The sequence below is a fragment of the Trichomycterus rosablanca genome, chromosome 24 (genome assembly GCF_030014385.1).
Source record: "Trichomycterus rosablanca isolate fTriRos1 chromosome 24, fTriRos1.hap1, whole genome shotgun sequence".
Taxonomy (NCBI): Eukaryota; Metazoa; Chordata; class Actinopteri; order Siluriformes; family Trichomycteridae; genus Trichomycterus; species Trichomycterus rosablanca.
This window is the reverse complement of record NC_086011.1, coordinates 15,181,771-15,200,618: the sequence shown is the minus strand read 5'-3', so window position 1 is coordinate 15,200,618 and position 18,848 is coordinate 15,181,771. Positions and strand designations below refer to the sequence as shown.

The 18,848-nt window shown below is 38.2% G+C and overlaps 2 protein-coding genes across 4 annotated transcripts; both read right to left on the bottom strand.

The window, feature by feature from the left end:
* Nucleotides 1–738: 738 nt before the first annotated feature.
* On the bottom strand, nucleotides 739–8,423 carry phtf1 (putative homeodomain transcription factor 1). 3 transcript variants are annotated; one of them, XM_062986856.1, is made up of 16 exons: nucleotides 8,021–8,413; nucleotides 7,888–7,944; nucleotides 7,711–7,780; nucleotides 7,422–7,580; nucleotides 7,069–7,273; nucleotides 6,623–6,731; nucleotides 6,323–6,502; nucleotides 5,666–5,902; nucleotides 5,408–5,536; nucleotides 4,733–5,002; nucleotides 4,173–4,304; nucleotides 3,574–3,660; nucleotides 3,310–3,480; nucleotides 3,101–3,196; nucleotides 2,635–2,760; nucleotides 739–1,769 (listed from the first exon to the last, which is right to left on the bottom strand). In XM_062986856.1, exons 1-16 carry the CDS (start codon nucleotides 8,048–8,050, stop codon nucleotides 1,749–1,751), a joined length of 2,079 nt encoding a protein of 692 aa, XP_062842926.1. In that variant the 5' UTR covers nucleotides 8,051–8,413; the 3' UTR covers nucleotides 739–1,748. The 3 variants fall into 3 exon arrangements, with proteins under 3 accessions (XP_062842926.1, XP_062842927.1, XP_062842928.1); XM_062986857.1 differs by having other exon boundaries at nucleotides 3,325–3,480; nucleotides 8,021–8,412; XM_062986858.1 differs by lacking the exons at nucleotides 739–1,769; nucleotides 2,635–2,760; nucleotides 3,101–3,196 and having other exon boundaries at nucleotides 3,359–3,480; nucleotides 3,574–3,658; nucleotides 8,021–8,423.
* A 2,303-nt stretch (nucleotides 8,424–10,726) lies between these two features.
* On the bottom strand, nucleotides 10,727–17,261 carry twf2b (twinfilin actin-binding protein 2b). The gene is made up of 10 exons (XM_062986357.1): nucleotides 17,174–17,261; nucleotides 15,450–15,527; nucleotides 14,512–14,690; nucleotides 13,949–14,044; nucleotides 13,231–13,335; nucleotides 12,945–12,986; nucleotides 12,403–12,525; nucleotides 12,148–12,298; nucleotides 11,779–11,900; nucleotides 10,727–11,051 (listed from the first exon to the last, which is right to left on the bottom strand). The coding sequence occupies exons 1-10, from the start codon at nucleotides 17,196–17,198 to the stop codon at nucleotides 10,884–10,886; spliced, it is 1,089 nt and encodes a 362-aa protein (XP_062842427.1). The 5' UTR covers nucleotides 17,199–17,261; the 3' UTR covers nucleotides 10,727–10,883.
* Nucleotides 17,262–18,848: the final 1,587 nt, after the last annotated feature.

Genomic DNA, 18,848 nt, shown 5'->3' with positions numbered 1-18,848 from the left:
CGATTCATGCTCCGATACTTTGCGTGTGTATAGTTTACACTATTATTTCCATAAAATTGCCCCTATTTCTGCATGTGCAAAGCAAAGTATTCAAAAACTTACATAAAACGTACAATCTTACAATGCTTACCAATGTGCTGATGTCTGTTTTTTTAACAACATAACAACGAGACGGTACCACAACAAAACAGCAGAGGAGCAAGTTGTGAATGTAAGATGTAAGAAGCGGAGTCTGTACAGACACGGTTTTTACTTTCTGATGAAACAGGAGAAACGTAGTGAATGTTGTGGAGGAAAAATAAAACTAAAGTATCGAATCCTTCACACTATTATCAATCCGATTCCAATACCAACGTTGGTATCGATAATATCGATATTTGGATCAATTCACCCACCACTATTAATTCCCAGATTCTTATTATTAGGAAAAAACAGTTGACTTCAGCTTTTCTCCGTCAATGCAGTAAACAACAAACTTTAGTCAAGTTTTATACTGCTGGTTTTACACCTACAGGCGCTACTCAGTCCAGCCAATCCATCTGGAAGATGTTTTAAGATGTGGAAGAAAATGGAGTAGCTAAAGAAAACCTACACAAACACGAAAAAACAGGCTGAATTTCTTAATCAAATATTGACTGAAGGCAAGATTTAAAGCCAGGTGGTAAACATGTCACAAGTCCTTTCTTATATAAATAGTGTACACTAATAGTAATATGAAACAGACAAAAAAGATTTTTTTTTAAATGAACATTTATTTGTTAATTATCACTCTCTCTGACAACTCCTACACCTAAGATGAGAGCCACTGCAGTCTAGAGGGGAAGCTCAGTTGGCTCGGTGGGTAGCAATACAAATAAAATTAATGCATATTGTAATAGTTATAAAATGTAAATCTCTAATCTGTAATCAACATGACATTAAATCAACAGATAATAAACATAATTAATATGAAGTGCGTCTACAGTAAAATGTTTGACTCCTTTAGTGCTTCTTTTACAAAAAAAATACTTTCATTTTTCAAACATCATCCTAATAGAAATGTTTATATTAGATACATAACACATCTCATGTTAAAGTCACATTTCTTACAAACACAGTCACAAGGCACTTAGTGGGTATGTAGAAAGCTGTGGCTTTTTAAGCAGCTGGCATCAGTTTTAGAGTATTTAATTAACAGGCTACACTGTATGCCCAAAAGTAAGTGAACAGCTGATCATGAGCTTCAAAATCACAAGCATTAATATGGAGTCGGGGTCTTTGTGGCTACACTGCCAAATCTCTAATTTGGTCATCTCTAATTCCTATAAGCAGTTCCCCTGATGCTTGCACCACCCCCACTCTGGCTGACAGCTGTAGACTAGGACTGCTTCTTTCCACCGGCCAGCGGTGGATTCCTACAGACGTAATATTTTTTGTAAATGCCCCACCTTCCAGCTCTTCAACATTTTCCAATGATTTTCAATGATTTTCTGTTACTAAAGAGGCTAGCAAATGTACATGATTTTGAATGTGTATCATTACAATGTTTAGAAACGACCAATTTCAGTTACTACAGGCAAGAAAATACAAATAAATCTGTACAACATTGGGACGTGGTTCAGGTGCAGTATGAACCAAACACCAGGGGCCGAATGTTGATTCTTGGTGTGATGAGAGAGGCCAGTAGATTTGCACAGTTGTCTGGTTTCGCAGCAGCAGAGAGCACCGTCACTCCACAGTCTTCAGGAATTATGAGTCGTGGTTTCACATCATGGTTTGATTTTCCAAAGCTGCAAAAACAAAACAGTAAAACAGGAATTAATGCTGAAGGCTTTTACATGAACAAAAATCATTTAGAGATCATTTTGCACCAATTTCAATACTTATACTTAAATATTGAAGCACTTTAAAAGAAGCACTTTGTAAGGAATAATGTTTAAATGGCTAATTTGTCTTCATGGTGGAAAGTGTAAGATTAAAACATGGTGAATGTGGCAGTAAAACAGTAAGAAGTACAAACACTGTAAGCAGAAGCAGTTTAACAATCAAAATGTACATTTTACATGCTAGCCGATGCACAATAACTGCATTAAAAGGTTTTCTGTTTGAACAAGAACAGCAGTGTTTCTCTGACTTTGTAAATAAAGATAGTGCATGTACAGTCCAGGGTGAGTCTAGAATAAAGCCTCAGCTGTTGGAAATGAATAAATGACCTTTTAAACCCACAGCATTAATCAGACAGCGACTTCTTTGTTAATTATTGGTTAACCGGTTAATTATTAACATCCATGTATATTAGTAAAGTCAATTGAATATAGAGAATGAAACCATATTCTAGAACCCAGGACAGTTCCAATACAAATGCATAAAGGAGCCAATTTAACCATTAGTGCAAAAGGTTTCACAGTGGGGGAATTCATTTTAATGAAGAGATTAATTTTTTAATTAATTTTCATAAGATTATGCTTAATAAAATATATACTATATATAATATTATGCTTATATTTTATACAATGCAAACACTGCCCAAAATACTGAATTAAGAAAACACTTAATTTTTATGTGAATAATATACAGTGTAAAAGAAATGCTTTTTCTGTGTTATGAAAGTTCTATGAGAATTATGATACTCATCCCCTCAGTCCTCATACTTACTCTGATGTTAAAGCCTAGCAGGTCACTGATCACAGCCGAGACAGCAGACAAGATGACCACTCGGGTGATGTTGTAGATAAGAGGGTTCACAGTCAACCCCAACAGACGAAACGGCATGTCCAACTCCTGTCAGAAGACATGGAAACAAAGGGGTTTGCCAATCACTTTGCTGCTCAGACACAAAGATTTGGGAGTGTTATATGAAATGAAGGCAAAGGGGAAAAAAAGATTTTTGAAGCATCTTTTTAAAAATAAACCAAATCAAATATGATCACAAATGTGATCGGCTGTGGTGACGCCTAACAGGGGCAGCAGAAAGGAAGAAAAATATTACTTATATTATTTAAAAACAATAGTAGAACTTTTAGATCTGTAGAAATACCACAAACATCTTTTGTTGTAGCTCAAAACCAAACTTAAAGCTGAAGCTTGTTTCACTGAAAGATGGTAACGGTTTAAATCTTACTTTCAGCAATTTGGTGGCCAGTTTCAGCACATTGTTGACAATACTCAGTTCGTCTTTTTTGTCTGGCTTTTTTTCCATCCTCAGATACAAGTTTATCTAAAAAGAAACAAACTCACAATCAAACATTCAACAAAGGTGCATTCAGGTCTATTTGTGGTCAATTTTTAAATGCAGCTTGTGTGAAAGCTGATACAAGTATGTTAACATACGGCCTTGGTGTTCACCTGCTCAGTGAGCAGCACAGAGGAGTTGCTGTACTTGTGGTCGGTCTCGGCCCCGAGCGTGGCCAGACGCAGCATGAATACGAGCAGAGCCGCTCCCCATACCAGCAGCTCCCAGTTACTCTCCCAGTCCAGAAATGTGTGGTGGCTGTGCAGGATCTAAAGTCAATAAATACAAATTAAAGATAAAACTCAAAGAAAAAAAAGCTCAGCGCTGAAAGTTTTAGACCATATTGTGAAATGTTGCCTGACCTGAGAACAGACGCTGAACGCGATGGAGAGAGCCAGAAGGAAGATGGAAGAAACAATGACGTCTACTGAACGCTGAGGCCCTCGCCTCTACGATGAAGCAAAATTGCTCTTTAGAACTTAATGTGTTTACATGTACAGAATGTTTTAATTGCAAAAAATGGGATTTGTGACTGTGTATCTGCTAATGAGAAAGTGAGTTTGTGTGCTATAGTGGTGTAACGGTAAGAGCCATGCTGCCGGTAACAGCAGTTCCTGAGTTCAGGGGGTTTGAATCCTAGGTCTGGCTCACAATTAAAGAAAGTACATGGTGTAACATAAACCTAACCATAAAGGGGGGTGCACAAAACACAGTGTGCAGTGTGTCCAGCTTCACCAGAATCACTGAGCGCAATGCAATAACACACCCCATTCATGACAGCAATCCATCGACTAACCCTCGGCCATCCCACATCTATAAACATAACCAATCATGTCTGTGTGTAGATGCCAGACTGGCCAATAGCACCACTGTGGTTTTAAACTCTAAGCACCACCCAAGCGCCCCTTCAACATATTATAGCTTCCTAAACTTTTGAGCAAGAATAGCCATATAAACAGACCTTAAGAAAAGATCGGAGCGAGAGCCACATCTTGATGTTTTGCACCTTCTTCAGTCTGAAATGAGGGATTTCTGACTTCTTGGCTTTGCGTGCTGATGTGATGTGGCTGAAGAACTTGGCAAAAAGCAGCCTCTGTGAATAAAAGATAGGTTTAATATGTTAGATACAAAACCATACCTACCAAAACAGGATTAATGAAATCCAGCCCTGGGTGGTGTCAATCAAAAGAACAAGTCAAAAAAGCGACACCACATAGCAAAAGCAGGTTAATACTCTTTCTAACTTAATTAGAATTTCAACCACACCCTTTATATACACTGGCAGTAAGATGGGTCAAACGACAAAGACTAGCAACTTTAAAGTTTATGCTATTTGGACAAATTTGTTTATTAAGTTTCTGCTCTGCAAACGTGGTCAGTTTGGTGTTGAACCCTGACCTCCAATCACTATAACACTTTCAAATATAAAGCAAAATACAAAGCCTGACCATTTGTTCTAAAGCCCCCTTGTAGTTAAATGGTAGCAACGATGTAACAGTTGTGCAGTGCAGTGAATTGTACCTGCTTGTATGTCCGCTCAGCGACACACATCATGAAGAAGAAGAGGCCAGTGAGGAAGACTCTCTCTATCGTACTGATTAGAAAGAAGGTAATGGAGCAGGTGCTGGGCTTTCCGATGGCCATGATCACCAGATCCTGGAGTGTAATGGAGCCGAGTTGGGTTGTATCAAGATGCTGAGCTATTCGGTAGCAGAAAGGCAGCAGGGCCAGGGTTGCTGTAACCAGACATCCAAGGACCAGGTAGCCCATTCCCTGTTCCACCAACTTCACCTAAACATAGAGAGGAAGCAGTAATAACATCTGGCAGGCAGGACTCTGGCCACTTACACACTTAAACCCTATTAAATACCAGGGTTTTTTTTTACTAGTAATGCCATGCTGTTAAGATATTTACAAATGCTGGATTCGCACAGCAATTCCAAAACCCAGTTTATACTATGTATAACAATTACATATCCCAATCTAGTCATTTTCAATTCCCCACTCTAAATCCACTGCTGCTTGCACTCCCCCTTCCAGATCACCACACATCCCCTCCGACATCTGCAGCCGCTTCTTATCACCTGCCAGCTTTGAGGCTGTATAGCCACGTTAAGCTCCATGTGACCCCCTAGACCAGTCTCAGAGATCGCATATCGCAGTGGCATTAGGAAGACAACGCGACAAACTACTTGCCTGAGTGAGAATGATGCTGCTTATTTCCAGCACACACATGTCGACCTTTTTGCACTCGGCCTGCTCCCAGATAATGGCACCGACGCTGTCTTTAGAGGGGTGGCACGCCTGAAGCCAAGACAACTGGTGCTGAGAGAGAGCATACATTAGCATCATCTCCTTTATCCTGGGAAGACATTTCTTAGAGAGACTTCCAGGATAAAAAAACGACCTCAATAACTGACTGAGCCATAGAACAAACTGTTCCACTAGACTCACCCGTGAAAAGGCCTCATCCTCGTCACTGCTGAGGACAGTGGACTGAGGGAGGGTGTGGTTATGACAGGGTTGCTTTTCATCTTCACTATCAGTGCTTGCTGAGGAGGCGGAGTCAGGACCCTGCAGAATCTCTTCCCAAAACTCGTCGTCGGAGTCGGAGCCGGGCCTAGAACCCTCGGATGGCTGGACGTCAGCCGCTGGCAAGATCGCCGCGGTGACCGTCGTCACATCACCTTCCTGCGGTTGGACGTACAAATGTTAGCTGGCTATGATTACAGTTTATACAAAAGGTAAGAAAAAAGTATTTTTTGTTTATTTACATTTTTGTCTTAAAAGTTTTAGGGAAACTAAACAGTCTATAAATGATCTGTTGAACAATCAACCTCACAAAGTATAGAAATTTGAGGACCTGCTGGTAACGTCCTAACGTTTTGCTTGTGGCCAGGTGTTTTTTACATAATATTTACATGTAACCACAAATACAATAACTGAAAAAAATTAAGATTTAATTATAGTTATATGGCCTGATTATCGGTGACTCAGCATGACAGCAGATCTATTTATTATTGCTCTGTTCTCTACACCCGTTGATGCAAACAATGTCTAATGTTGAAATGCCTCTGTATTTGTGCAATTCTGTATTTGTGCAATTCTAACCAGATGCTTCTTAGCAGATGCTGGATCGATGGGAGTCCGAAGTCTCCTTCTGAGCCCAGAAGCAGGTCTGGTCTGTTGATTTGGGCCAAGTTTGTCTCTGGGCTGTTCCGCTTCCTCACCTTCTTCCTTGTCACTGGAGAGGTCCTCAGAGAGCCAATTCACACTCCTCCTCGAAGAGTTCTGGAAAAAATGAAGCCATATTCAGATCAGCTGGATTCTTGTTATTGTTGGTTTCTCTGTTTTAGTTTAGTGATTCACACTGATGATTCATTACTGAGTTTTTTTTATTTTTATTGATACCTTATTTTTCTGTAACCTGTAGTACCGCTTGTTCTCCTTGCGGTGCCTAGGATCGATGTCGTCTGCTCCTCCTCCGTCTCCTTTATCGCCTCCAATAATTTTTCTCTGTCTAAATAAAAAGCATACCGTTAACCAGCAATCTAATAAAATAATGACATAAGCCGAGCTTCAGCTACTATAATACAGCACAAAAAATCTACCACATTATATGTCGTTTCAGATGACGTAAAGGGCTGACACACAATCACATTCTTAAAATTCCACAGACTGTTGCTACAAAGTTGGAGGTATGGCAACATGGTACTGGTGTAGAACACGTTTGCAGAAAGCCATAATTCCATGGACATCACATTAAGAGAAACAGGTGAAAGACAGGGAAGGTCTGTTCCCCCTGTGCACAAAGAGAGGTCCAGAAATGCAACTACAGTGGCCTGTATCCAGCTCACCTTTTTCTTCTCGCAGTGCAGGTGTTCTGGTCAGGAGTCTTACTTGAGTTCGGGCTGGTTACAAGACTGCCTTCAGAATTGCGGCTTGATTCTGTGGACACGATTTGGCAGTGCACTGTTCCTAATAAGAGCATCAGGCACATCGGGCCCAGCACCTCGCTGGCTGTGGCTGTAGGTACCTCCATATACAACACTATGGCTGCAACTGTAAATACAATATAATATAGTCACTCTTTGAGCATTTGAAAGTAAATGGTTATCTTTCAAAGCCATAGTACGTTAAACTAATTCCTATCTGTTTTTCTGTGAATATTCTGTTACGTAAAAAGAGCTTCATACTACAGATAACATACCCTGCAGGAAGTACAGAACTAGAATCCAGGTGGCAATGCATTTAGAAGTGACCTGGATCCACCATTTATAAAAGAAAGGGTAGAACAGAACTCGGACCAGGCCTTTACGTGTCAGAGCAGTCCATGGACTCTCCGGTTTGGCTTTACTAAAAGTGGATCCTGAGAGAGGAGGTAAAAAGAGAAGTAGTTATATACAAACAATAAACTAACAGATTCTATTCTTTTCCTTCCTCAATCTTCCAAAAACGAAAGACCACAGAAGTTACATTACAATCAAAGCGAAACTCACCTCTGACCAGGTCAACATCTATGAGGTCAGGTTTAATATGTCCAGTTTTCTTGGGCTTATTTCTAATACCCTGTACACATATGATATAGTTGATTATGCTTTAAATAAAACATTATTCAGCTTCTCTTGAATGACCTTGTGTGTCAACATTTGATAACATTTAAAAGAAAGTCCTACCCTAAGCTCTGCCTGTTCAAGAGCTTTCTCCCATACTTGCTGGTCATAGGCTCCAATCTATGACACAAAAACATGAATATAATACCAGATTTCTGCACACTGCACTTGTCTAGAAGAAAACTTGACTTCTTACCTTTTCCTGATACCACGCTATTCTTGACATTATTGAAGGATAAAAGAACTGAGATCCTCCACTTAAGTCATTTGACTCATGTCTTACAGTGCATATGGATGTTCACAGTCCACTCCCTCAGTAAAAGAGAGAGAGAGAAAAAATCAGCATTGTTGACATTAAAAACCATGACTCACTTACTTGAAGTGATTATTACAGATCAGAGTGATATTACAGAGGAAACCTAGCATATACACAATTTATTAGGCACACCTACCTTTGCATGTACATTCATTGGCAATTTTAGCTGCACCTATCATAAATATGCAGTTTGAATGTGTAATTACTGACTGATTTATGTTTCCTGTGTTATTAGAAATGTCAAATGAGATTAATAAATTATTAACTTAATGTTTTTTTGTATTTCTCATTCAAATAGGTTATTCTAGTAATTAAAGTGTTAACAGAAGTATTGCATCTTAGATATTGCACACAAATTTCATTCTTTCTACAAGCAGGAATGAAGACCGGCTGCTCTAAATTATCAGTAGGTATCTCCATATGTGACATGGCCTTCTAAACTGGAACCTTGTCCAGTGTCTGTTCTTGCTTTGCGCCCAGGATTTCAGAGTGACACCTGACTCACCTGATATAATTAATTTGATGCTATTAGTATTTTAATGTCATGTTTCACACACTTTGATGACAAAAACGGTTCACACAAGATTCATCGGTTCACAAGTTTAATGTCAAACACAGTCATGGACAATTTTGTATCTCCAATTCACCTGACTGCATGTCTTTGGACTGTGGGAGGAAACAGGAGCTCCCGGAGGAAACCCACACAGACACGGGGAGAACATGCGAACTCCACCACCTGTGGATCGAACCCAGAACCTTCTTGCTGTGAGGCGACAGTGCTACCCACCGAGCCGCCCCAGCCATAAAGAACAACTCGCAGACCCAGTACACCTGGATAATTGTAAGGATAAAGAATTTTAGGTTTGTAATATTTTAAATGTAGCCTTTGCAATGTTGTTTCTAAAGTCCTGACCCAAATCCTATCAAAAATATGTGGACAGTACGTGTAACTGAAGTTAATTCTGTACCAAAGAACCAACAAATTAAATTAAATTAACTAGTTCTCCCGGATGGACTAGTCAAAATCCAACCAGTTGTGACAGATGCTTGTCAGTGCCTACTAAATCCGGCTGATCGAGGTATAAAAAGCCAAGGAACATAAACTACATGGCCGAAAGTATGTGGACAAGGGCATTTAAATGGGGTGTCAAGCTCGTTCATCATGTCGCGTTTCTGCTATTTTGTCCACCACCTGTACACGAACCAGAATAACACACACACACACACACACACACACATTGACCTGCTTACATGTTTTACTTTAATAAAAAGAACCTAGAGAATATAAACAACTATATCCGGCTCTATATTGCCTGTGTAAATGATTTAAATAGAATTTTAAGTGTTTACCTGTATTTGACTCACCTGTGTTGAGATGTTGACCGTTGCATAGCGGTGGTGATGCTAACTAGCTAATGAGGAAGTTTCCACACGAACCGTCAATATCCGTTAACCGCGATGGAAAGTAACATTTTTGAAATATAATTAACGTAATGTTATTATACGTTATTGTTAAACTTAAGTCTACACTTAATGTTTGTCTTTTAGTGCTTTATTTTATTTAAGATAACTTTAGCATCCCGAAAAAGTTCGGTTAGTTCGACTGAACTGGCTCGCATAAAAATTTTAGTTACCTTGGTAACACTCAAATTTGAAAGGATTACTAAAATAAAACAATATGTTCATTAACATAGTTTTATATTATTTTAAAACTTTATACAAAACTGCAGTGTAACTAGTATTCTGGGCAAATTAATTTAATAAATAAACCTTGTTATGGGAAATATAACGATCAAGCCGCTATGGGGTGCGTCCCAAACCCAACACTATCTTACTAACCATTGACTAAAATTAGTGCCCTACTAATGCTGTCTTTACACACTTTGTAGTATACTTTACGCTGTTTGGGACGCAGCCTCATTCATAGCTTTTCAAAGTAAAAGAACGTCTGCATATGGATCATTTGGAGATGTAAAATCTCCTACTGGTTTGTTGTTTGGGCAGAATCCAAAGTTATTGGAGAAAACTACATAGTGTGCATATATAAGCAGTGTTGACTGTGTTAAAAAAATGTATGTGCTTCATTTTATATGGCCTCTCATGCCCCCACACTTTATAGACAGAATTCATAATATAATTTGATTGATTCCATAGAATTTTCTAGTAATCTGTTCACACGACACAGTTTTAACCTGTAAGTGCTCTTCTTTCATGGTCTATGATAACACAGTTTGGCACAATTCATCCCAGAAGTACAACCCTTATTGTAATAACTGCATAATTACTATAGTTCATTGCTTTGTCAGGAGGTCAGATGTTTTATAACAGATTTAGAGGCACAAATTTCTTCATACTGTTATTTAAACTTCTTTATTCAAATTTTTAAGCCAACAGTATTTTTATTTACTGTGGTAATGGCATAGTAATGTTAGTTTTAAAAACCTAACAGGTCAATTACATTCTTATTGGTAATACTTAATTACAGACCCAAAAATTTTTAGTATAGCTCTTGTACTTACAGAGCTATTTCTGAATCATTAAAACAAAAGAAATTTTACACAAAAGACAGATAAATATAAGGGAACATTTTATTGTACTTTAACAGCGTGACCCGAGAATAGGGAGACAGAAAACATTTAAGAGATAAGAAATCGACATGAATAAACAGAACGAGATGCAGTAGTTTAGACAGCAACTGTGTAAAGTGGTTTAAGAGGCCCCGTCCCAATACCAAACAATTATTCTAGCTCTCTTCTCCATTTTCCCCTGCTCCCTTGATTAGCCGCTTGTTTCCTCGTTTTCCTGTTGGGCCCTTTGGCTTGGCAAAAACTTGTTTTAAGGTTTGGGGTTTAGGGTGCACTTCTTCGTAAAGGTATTCTTCAGTCAAGCTCTCTCCACTGTCTATTTCCATCTGCAAACACAACAATACATATTTAAGCCAATAAGGAAATTTTTTTCTTCAAGATTTTAAAGTGGAAGATTTTTTTTATAATCCAGAAAAGATTCTGTACAGTGAGCTACAGAAAGTTTGCCACCAAAGGTCCAAGGGTCTTTTTTGTTTATTAGCTCTCACATGCAATATTTAAGAAATCTGACCTCTGACTGAAATAAAATATTTTATTACCAGAAAATGAAAAACACTTTGACCTAGAAATTCAGAAAAATTGATCACATCTCTATTCTAACAAACTATTTGGAATTGGTGGCAGAAGAAATCTTTTTCTTTTATCTAAACACACACACACACACACACACACACACACACACACACATGTCTGCAGTTTGCTATGTATTCAACTGAATCTTCGAATGGAACTTGGTTCTTTAGCTTTTAGGTTTAAACCCCAGTAAAAAATCTGTGGGTGAGCTGAAGAGAAGAGCCCACAAGATAGATCATCTACAGTCTAAGGCCAAAATTACATGAACAGGTGATTTAGGCTGCTAATTGTGCTGCCATCCTGCACAAAGATGGATCCATAAAGACATGGTTCAATGAGGAACTTCAGTGCAAAGAGTCCAAAACTGGAAGTACTGTCTCACCTCACACATTTTCTTTTGAATGTATGGGCACAAATTCTCAATACTAGTAAAGTACAGTTAGAAACACTGGTAATGCCTAGGTTAAAATGACTGATTACCTTCTTAGTGATCTCTATGTGGAAATCCCTCTCCACATCCTCCAGCAGTCGGTTCTTACAACTGGAGTACAGCATCCGCTCCTTAATGCTACAACTGTAGCCAGGCATGGAGTAGATGAATACTAAAACAAACACACCAAATTACAGAATACACACACACAATGAAAAAGAATAAAATATAATACAAAAGACAACATAATGGTCAGTCCACTGTAATTAAGTTGAAGTCTTTATATTATTGTTAATGATAGTCTCAAAAGACTAGACTTTTACTCTAAGATTCAAGTCTAAAAAATCTGGTGGGTGATTTAGGTTCCATAAGCCACTGTTTGTTTAGCTAGCCATGATTTTGTTTGCCAAGTCACTAACCTACAACTTCCACATTCTGGCCCTGATGTGAGTGTTTGTACAGGAAGAAGTGGTAGCGAGGGGCATCAGCAGGGATTCTGGTCGGTAGCTCACGGGTCTCAGTAGGATTGGTATGGACCAGCTCAATCGTCTCTTTCTCAGTGTCCAACCTCTAAACACACACACACACACACATATAAACAATAATCATACACAACAGTATTTCTCCATTATACTTTTAAATGCTAAACTGTATTGCTCCAAGTGTTACATCACCAGCTGGATGTAGTTGATGCGTCTCTGTTTAAGTAGCCGTAGGGCTCGTTTTGCTTCCTCCTGTAATGGGAACGCCAATCCCTGTAGGTTTAGTGGCTTGGCCCGCATACTTATCTCTGTCTTCTAATTAAACACACACATACAAAGGTGTGAATAGGAACATATAACCAGAACCACATGTACTATCATTAAAAACAACAGCAGCACCAACCTCCTATTAAGGATTAATTTGAAAGTATTTATCAGTATTAAATATTTAGCACATACCGAGGTCCCTAATATATCGCACGGCTTGACAAAAGTTTAAACCTTGTTTTTAATAAAGACCAAAAGACAGGTAAAATATGTACTGTGGTCAAATTGTGAGTCACATTTTAGCTTGTTTTTGACTTAAAGTCTTTACAGACACAAAGTGTGCATGCTTGACTGGCCCGCCTGCTGTCCAGATCTGTCTCTTGTTAAAAACAAGTCCTATTTGCAAGCCAGTGGCTCAGTAGCAGAAATATTAGAAGCAGAATTTAATGTGTGAATATATATATTACCTTTCCTTTTCCAGATGGATTTACAACTCGTCTTCGTTCCTCCTGAAAAGTCAGGAATACAAGTGTTTAAAGACCCCCCACTAGCACAGACACAGACAAACTTCAAGCCATACCACACTCACAGGGACTTACCCATACAACTTTTTCCTGGTCCCGGTGATAAGTGCCGGTTAAAGACAGAACAGCAAAATAAAGCTTTTATATTCATGTTTTATTTATGGTGCAGTTTAAGATTAAGGTCATATGAGGTGAGTAATCAAGCAAACATAAGAGTTGGGTGTTTTACCTCTGTAGCTTTGATCTTATGAAGCTCATGCTCGGCTGCAGTGAGGGGAGCAGGGCTGGTGGAAGAGGACATGTGGTGAAGGTAACCATGAAAACACACATCCTCCTGCAGACAAAATGATGTAACACAACTCAGATAAACAAACATGGTTATTTAAAAAAATGGCTTACCAAGTGAGAGCTGTGTCTTATTTCATGTTAGAACATTTAATGGATGGCACTTGGGTCCTTAAATATGCTGATAATTAAATGTGTTTTATGGATGGATGGATGGGTGCATTGATGGATGGAAAGTGTGATGTATGGATCAATAGACAGAATTAGAATAGCTACGCAATGCAGCAACCTAAAGAATTTCTCACCTATTCCTGTGGTAAAAAGTTATGGTGCTGGTTGGTTGGACTACTGAATAAATATTGGATGTAGTAAATAGTTAAATGGATGGATATAAAATAGTATTTATGCAATGTAGCAGCTTTAAGGTAGTAGAATCTCTCCAATAGTTATAACCATCCTTAAATATTAGATATGGGCGGGCTGTTGGTTGTTTGATTAGTTCTTTGGTTGGTTGCACAGATGGGAGGACAAAAATATATTAATACGAGTTGACAGAAGGCTGTTTTGTTGTCTATTTGGATGGTTTGATGAATGGATAAATGGAATTAAGTGAAATAAGATGGATTGGACATATTTAAAATAGACCCAACACGTCTACCTACATGTGTGGTTCCAAATAGTTCATCTTTGATATGACTTCCACCAAACTCCTTTTTTAGTGTGGCACGAGTGGCAGCGTACACCATCTTCAACCGCACCTGTAAGGAATAGAACATCAAGTCACAAAGCATGAGATTACCTTATATTAATGTTGGAACTTTACAGTATCCAATATACACCATGTGTATAAAAGTATGTGGACACCTGACTCTGAGACACTGGACATCCGAGTCTGAAACTATGGGCATTAATATGAATTTGGCGCTTCTACGTATAACAGCCTATATCAGGCACTGATGTTATTCGAGAAGATGTTCAATGAGAGAGGCTAGCAGGCCACTGAAGTCCCTTCACACCAGACTTGTCAAATCACGTCTTTATGGACCTTGCATGCTGGAACATGAAGGCATCTTTTTTCAAAGGTTAAATCATTTAAAAGACTCATAGTATTTTGAATAATTTATTAACTTAATCAGAAATAATAATTATAAAGGGGGTCCGCATACTTTGGGCCATATAGTGTAAATGAATTGCATGAATTTCACGGCCATGTGTTTATACATACAGGTGACTGGTCTGGGGACCAGGAGATGAAGAGCCACTCAAAGCCCTGCTGGTTCAGCGAGTCCAGTCTGTACAGGATGTAACATGGCTCACATGAGTCCAACAGAGGCAGTACACATAGGTCATAGTCTTGGTCCCAGCTTTGAGAAAGTTCTCTGTAGGATCCCAACACCAGTTGCTCTAAAACATGCACATACAGAACTCATATCACACAGTACCTCTATATCAACATAATGCCCACTGCACTCAGCACCCTATGCTGCTTATCAGCATGTCTTAAAATAGCATGGTATTAAGGAGTCTTTATCAGATACTAAATTCACTACATACTTTAGCTGTGGTCTTGTGAACTTTCAGCACACACCAAGCATAGACAGTGTCACAACTTGTAATAACTTGCCACTGGATACATGACATAAATTCCCTGAAGTGCATTGCAAAGTCAATCTCTGTTGTGAATAACTCCTGGTTGTTAATGTACTAATGGCATGTTTTTCATTTCTCAACAAGAAACAAAAGTAATGTACATTATATGGCCAAAGATATATCAACACCCGACTAAATACCTGCTGTATATTCCTTTGGGAAAACCCTCAACAAGCTTTCAGAGTGTGTCTATTGGAATGCATGGCCAGATCAGGAACCAAGAAGCTCTAAGAACCTCCAATAATTTAACATTCCAGTTAATTCCAAAGGTGTTCAGCGTGGTTAAGGTCAAGAATCTGTGCAGGCCACTGGAGTTCTTCTACACCAAAGTCATCAAGCCATATTTCTATGGACCTCACATTGCGCAAAGTCATGCTCAAACAAACTATTGTAAAAAAAAATTGGAAACAATTCCATTCCTCCTTTTTATATAATTAATTAAATACAGGACAAATTTTGTAATTAGGCAGGGCAAGTTTTTAACTTGGGAATGTATCAATTTTTTACGCTTACCACTTCTTATGACAATCTTTATCACTCTGACAGCTCCTTGCCTTGCTTTTACCAGGAACTCTCTTAAATCTGATGTTGCTAGAGTGATAAAGAAGGACCCAGTTACAGACTGAGACAGGTTAAGGCACACAGGTATACTGTCAAAGAGGAATTAACACTTTTACATTTGTCAGCTGTGTTAAAAGAACTGAAGTCTAATGTATGCACTGTAATGTATGCACTGTAATAAATGCACTGTAATGACTGCACTGTATTGTATGCACTGTAATGAATGCACTGTAATAAATGCACTGTAATGAATGCACTGTAATGTATGCACTGTAATGAATGCACTGTAATGAATGCACTGTAATGTATGCACTGTAATGAATGCACTGTAATGTATGCACTGTAATGAATGCACTGTAATGAATGCACTGTAATGACTGCACTGTAATGTATGCACTGTAATGAATGCACTGTAATGTATGCACTGTAATCAATGCACTGTCTGGCCATCTCTGCTAGTCGCACGACACAAGTGTAATAAAAAATATTGCTTGTATGTATCAATTTTTTGTTTATTGAGATTATACACATCACCATAATTTGAGGTTGTACTTTGTCTTGGTCTTAAAACCACTGTCCTACTGAGCTTATATTCAATTTTTGTCCGGCCTCATGAAATCCAAGAACAACCACAAAACAGATCTGCCATGATTCACACGACTCACACATTTTGTGCTACTGGAGAACTAGACTAAGTTTCCTGAGGTCAGGACATCAGGTACCTCGGTCCTACCATGGTAACCACTTGGCCTGGGTTCATAAATGATGTAGATACAGGTGAGATGTACAAAGTGTAGGGCTTCCGTCACAGAGCTCCAGTTACTTGAGTGTGCTAACACCATAAAATGCATTTTATTGTTTTAATATATATTTATTTAACTTCAGTTATAAAGTTATGTAGATAAAGTATTACTTTTTGGTATGTATTTTTGCTATTATTATTTTGCCAAAGAATATAAATTGCCAAGATTCCAGCCTAAAAAGAAGCTTAAAAAGGTATATACAGTATATATATATAAGGTAAATATATTTACAGGTATATCTAGACTTTACATGGTACTACAACCAGTTATGTGGTTCATGTGTTTTTTCCCCTTTAAATAAACACAGTTTCTTATACAACTGTTTAAATGTTCTATATTTCTATAAACATAAAGTGGTAACGTAATACAATAATCATTAAGTCACAATATATAAAAAGTTCTGATTATGATATCATTCTGATTATAATATAAATAAAATAATTATTTGCTGAAATGAAATGTGCAAAATAAATTTTGTGAAATGAAATTTTGTGACATTATTAATAAAATATAAATTAAAACTATATAAATGAATTAAAACTATATTAAGAAAATACAACTTTGCAAAGTATTACAATATATTTGACCATTATAAAGCATTTTTAAGGTAAAATATTAAATTATAAAATGTATATTTCAATATTAAATAATGTATTTTTTCTAATCACTGAATCCCATTTGTTAAAGCATATGAATATGAATAAAGTTTTTTTAATCTCATATCAGTGGTGTTAGTGAGTCGATTTCATTTTGTATAAAATATATCTCAAAGGATCTGATCTGTCTTACGTTCTTCAACTCTAAGGCATTTAAACATTACCCTTAATTGTAAATTGATGAAAAAAGTAGCAAAAACTGAAAGAATCAACTCACCATGGATGCCCGTCTGATGAGACATCGTTCCTAGCTTCTATCCCTCCAGTTCAGGAAAGTTATTTCTTGTGCTGCTCCAGTCTGTCTGGTCCAACTCACTTTGGTGGCACTGACACCAAGACCCCTAACCGTTCTTACCTGGGGGGAATCCTCCTTGTAACCTGATATGCAGAAACAAAGAAGATGGGTGTCCTGTCCTAATATTGCTGTTGTTAGTGGATACAGAGATCCGGAATCCTTTACATTTCAACAGTCAGTGGTGGACAGTTTCTTCTCAGAGATCCTTTTGAAAAACTAAGCAGATTATCTATGCTGACATAATGCACAGCCGTTTTGCCTACCCAGATCTGACCTAAGCTTTTATATGCTTCCGAGGCCTACAGTATGCAGTTCTGGAGCATCCTTGGATCTGCAGGATCTGTGCGGCTATCTGGCATATCTTGTGTGAGCAGTAATGACACATTATAACTGGCATATGTGGCAGACCTGATCTGAGGACAGCATACCAGTTGCCCTCTCTAGCTCAAATTCCAGCTGCCTGTGGTCACTGACACACGACACTCGCCATGTGGTTGATCTCTTGTGACTACAAGACAGTTTACTTCATCCTGCTCTCTTAACCGTTTCATGTTCTAATATCATTACTTTCTAAATGTAATCATTATTGAGTATTTTAAGACAACACTGTGGTTTTGTAAGACCTTGATTGTCAGCTCATAATAATTCCAGAGCATAATAAATTCTTTGACTCTTTAAATCTTGTGCTAAAACCAGTGTCCACTTGCCTATGTGTGAAGGTACCATTGATGCAGAGGCATTTGAGAGTGTAGAAAGACCTATGCTGCCATTGAGGCGACATATTTTTTTGAGTCCATGGTTATTTCAGTAAGACTATGCCTGACCTTATTCTGCATGGGCTTTGTTATCACAGGGTACTTGTGCTTGACTGGCCTGCCTGCGAACCAGACTATTTTGGGGGATAATAAAAAGTCAAATGGGACATCGTTGACTACGGACTGTTGAGCAGCTGAAGTCTTGTATCAAGCAAGAATGAGCACAAATTCCACTCGCAGAACTGAAACTAATAGTGTCCTTAGACATATCTTTGGTTGTTTCAAATACTATCTACCATATGAATCGATGTGTATTATTGTTTAGTAATGTGTGTGATAGAGAGACATATAGTGGCAGAAGAAAAGAGATAGGTATGTGTCTGTTCTTTTACCGGTAAGGCTTCATGTATAATTCAGTCTGCTGTAGGCCAGGTGCCATCCATTATTCAACACAGGTTCGATGTGTGTTTCTCTCTTGCACATAACCAACAATGAGAGAGCATTAGACATGTGCAGTGCAGTCAGACAATCTAATGACTTGATTACAGATGTTGGCTGTTAGACTGAATTGTTTATTATTATTATTGTGAAATATTTAAAGCTGTAATACCAAAAATATGTGCTATACTGTATGGGATCTTTCAGGATCATACAGTAGGGTAAAATTGCCTTTTTTCAATTCTCTCTGTCCTTGCATAATTGTTACACAAAAAAGTTTAGATTTACATTTTCAGCATTTAGCAGACGCTTTTATCCAAAGCGACTTACACAATGAGCATTTGAGGGTTAAGGGCCTTGCTCAGGGACCCAACAGTGGCAACTTGGTGGTGGCAGGGCTTGAA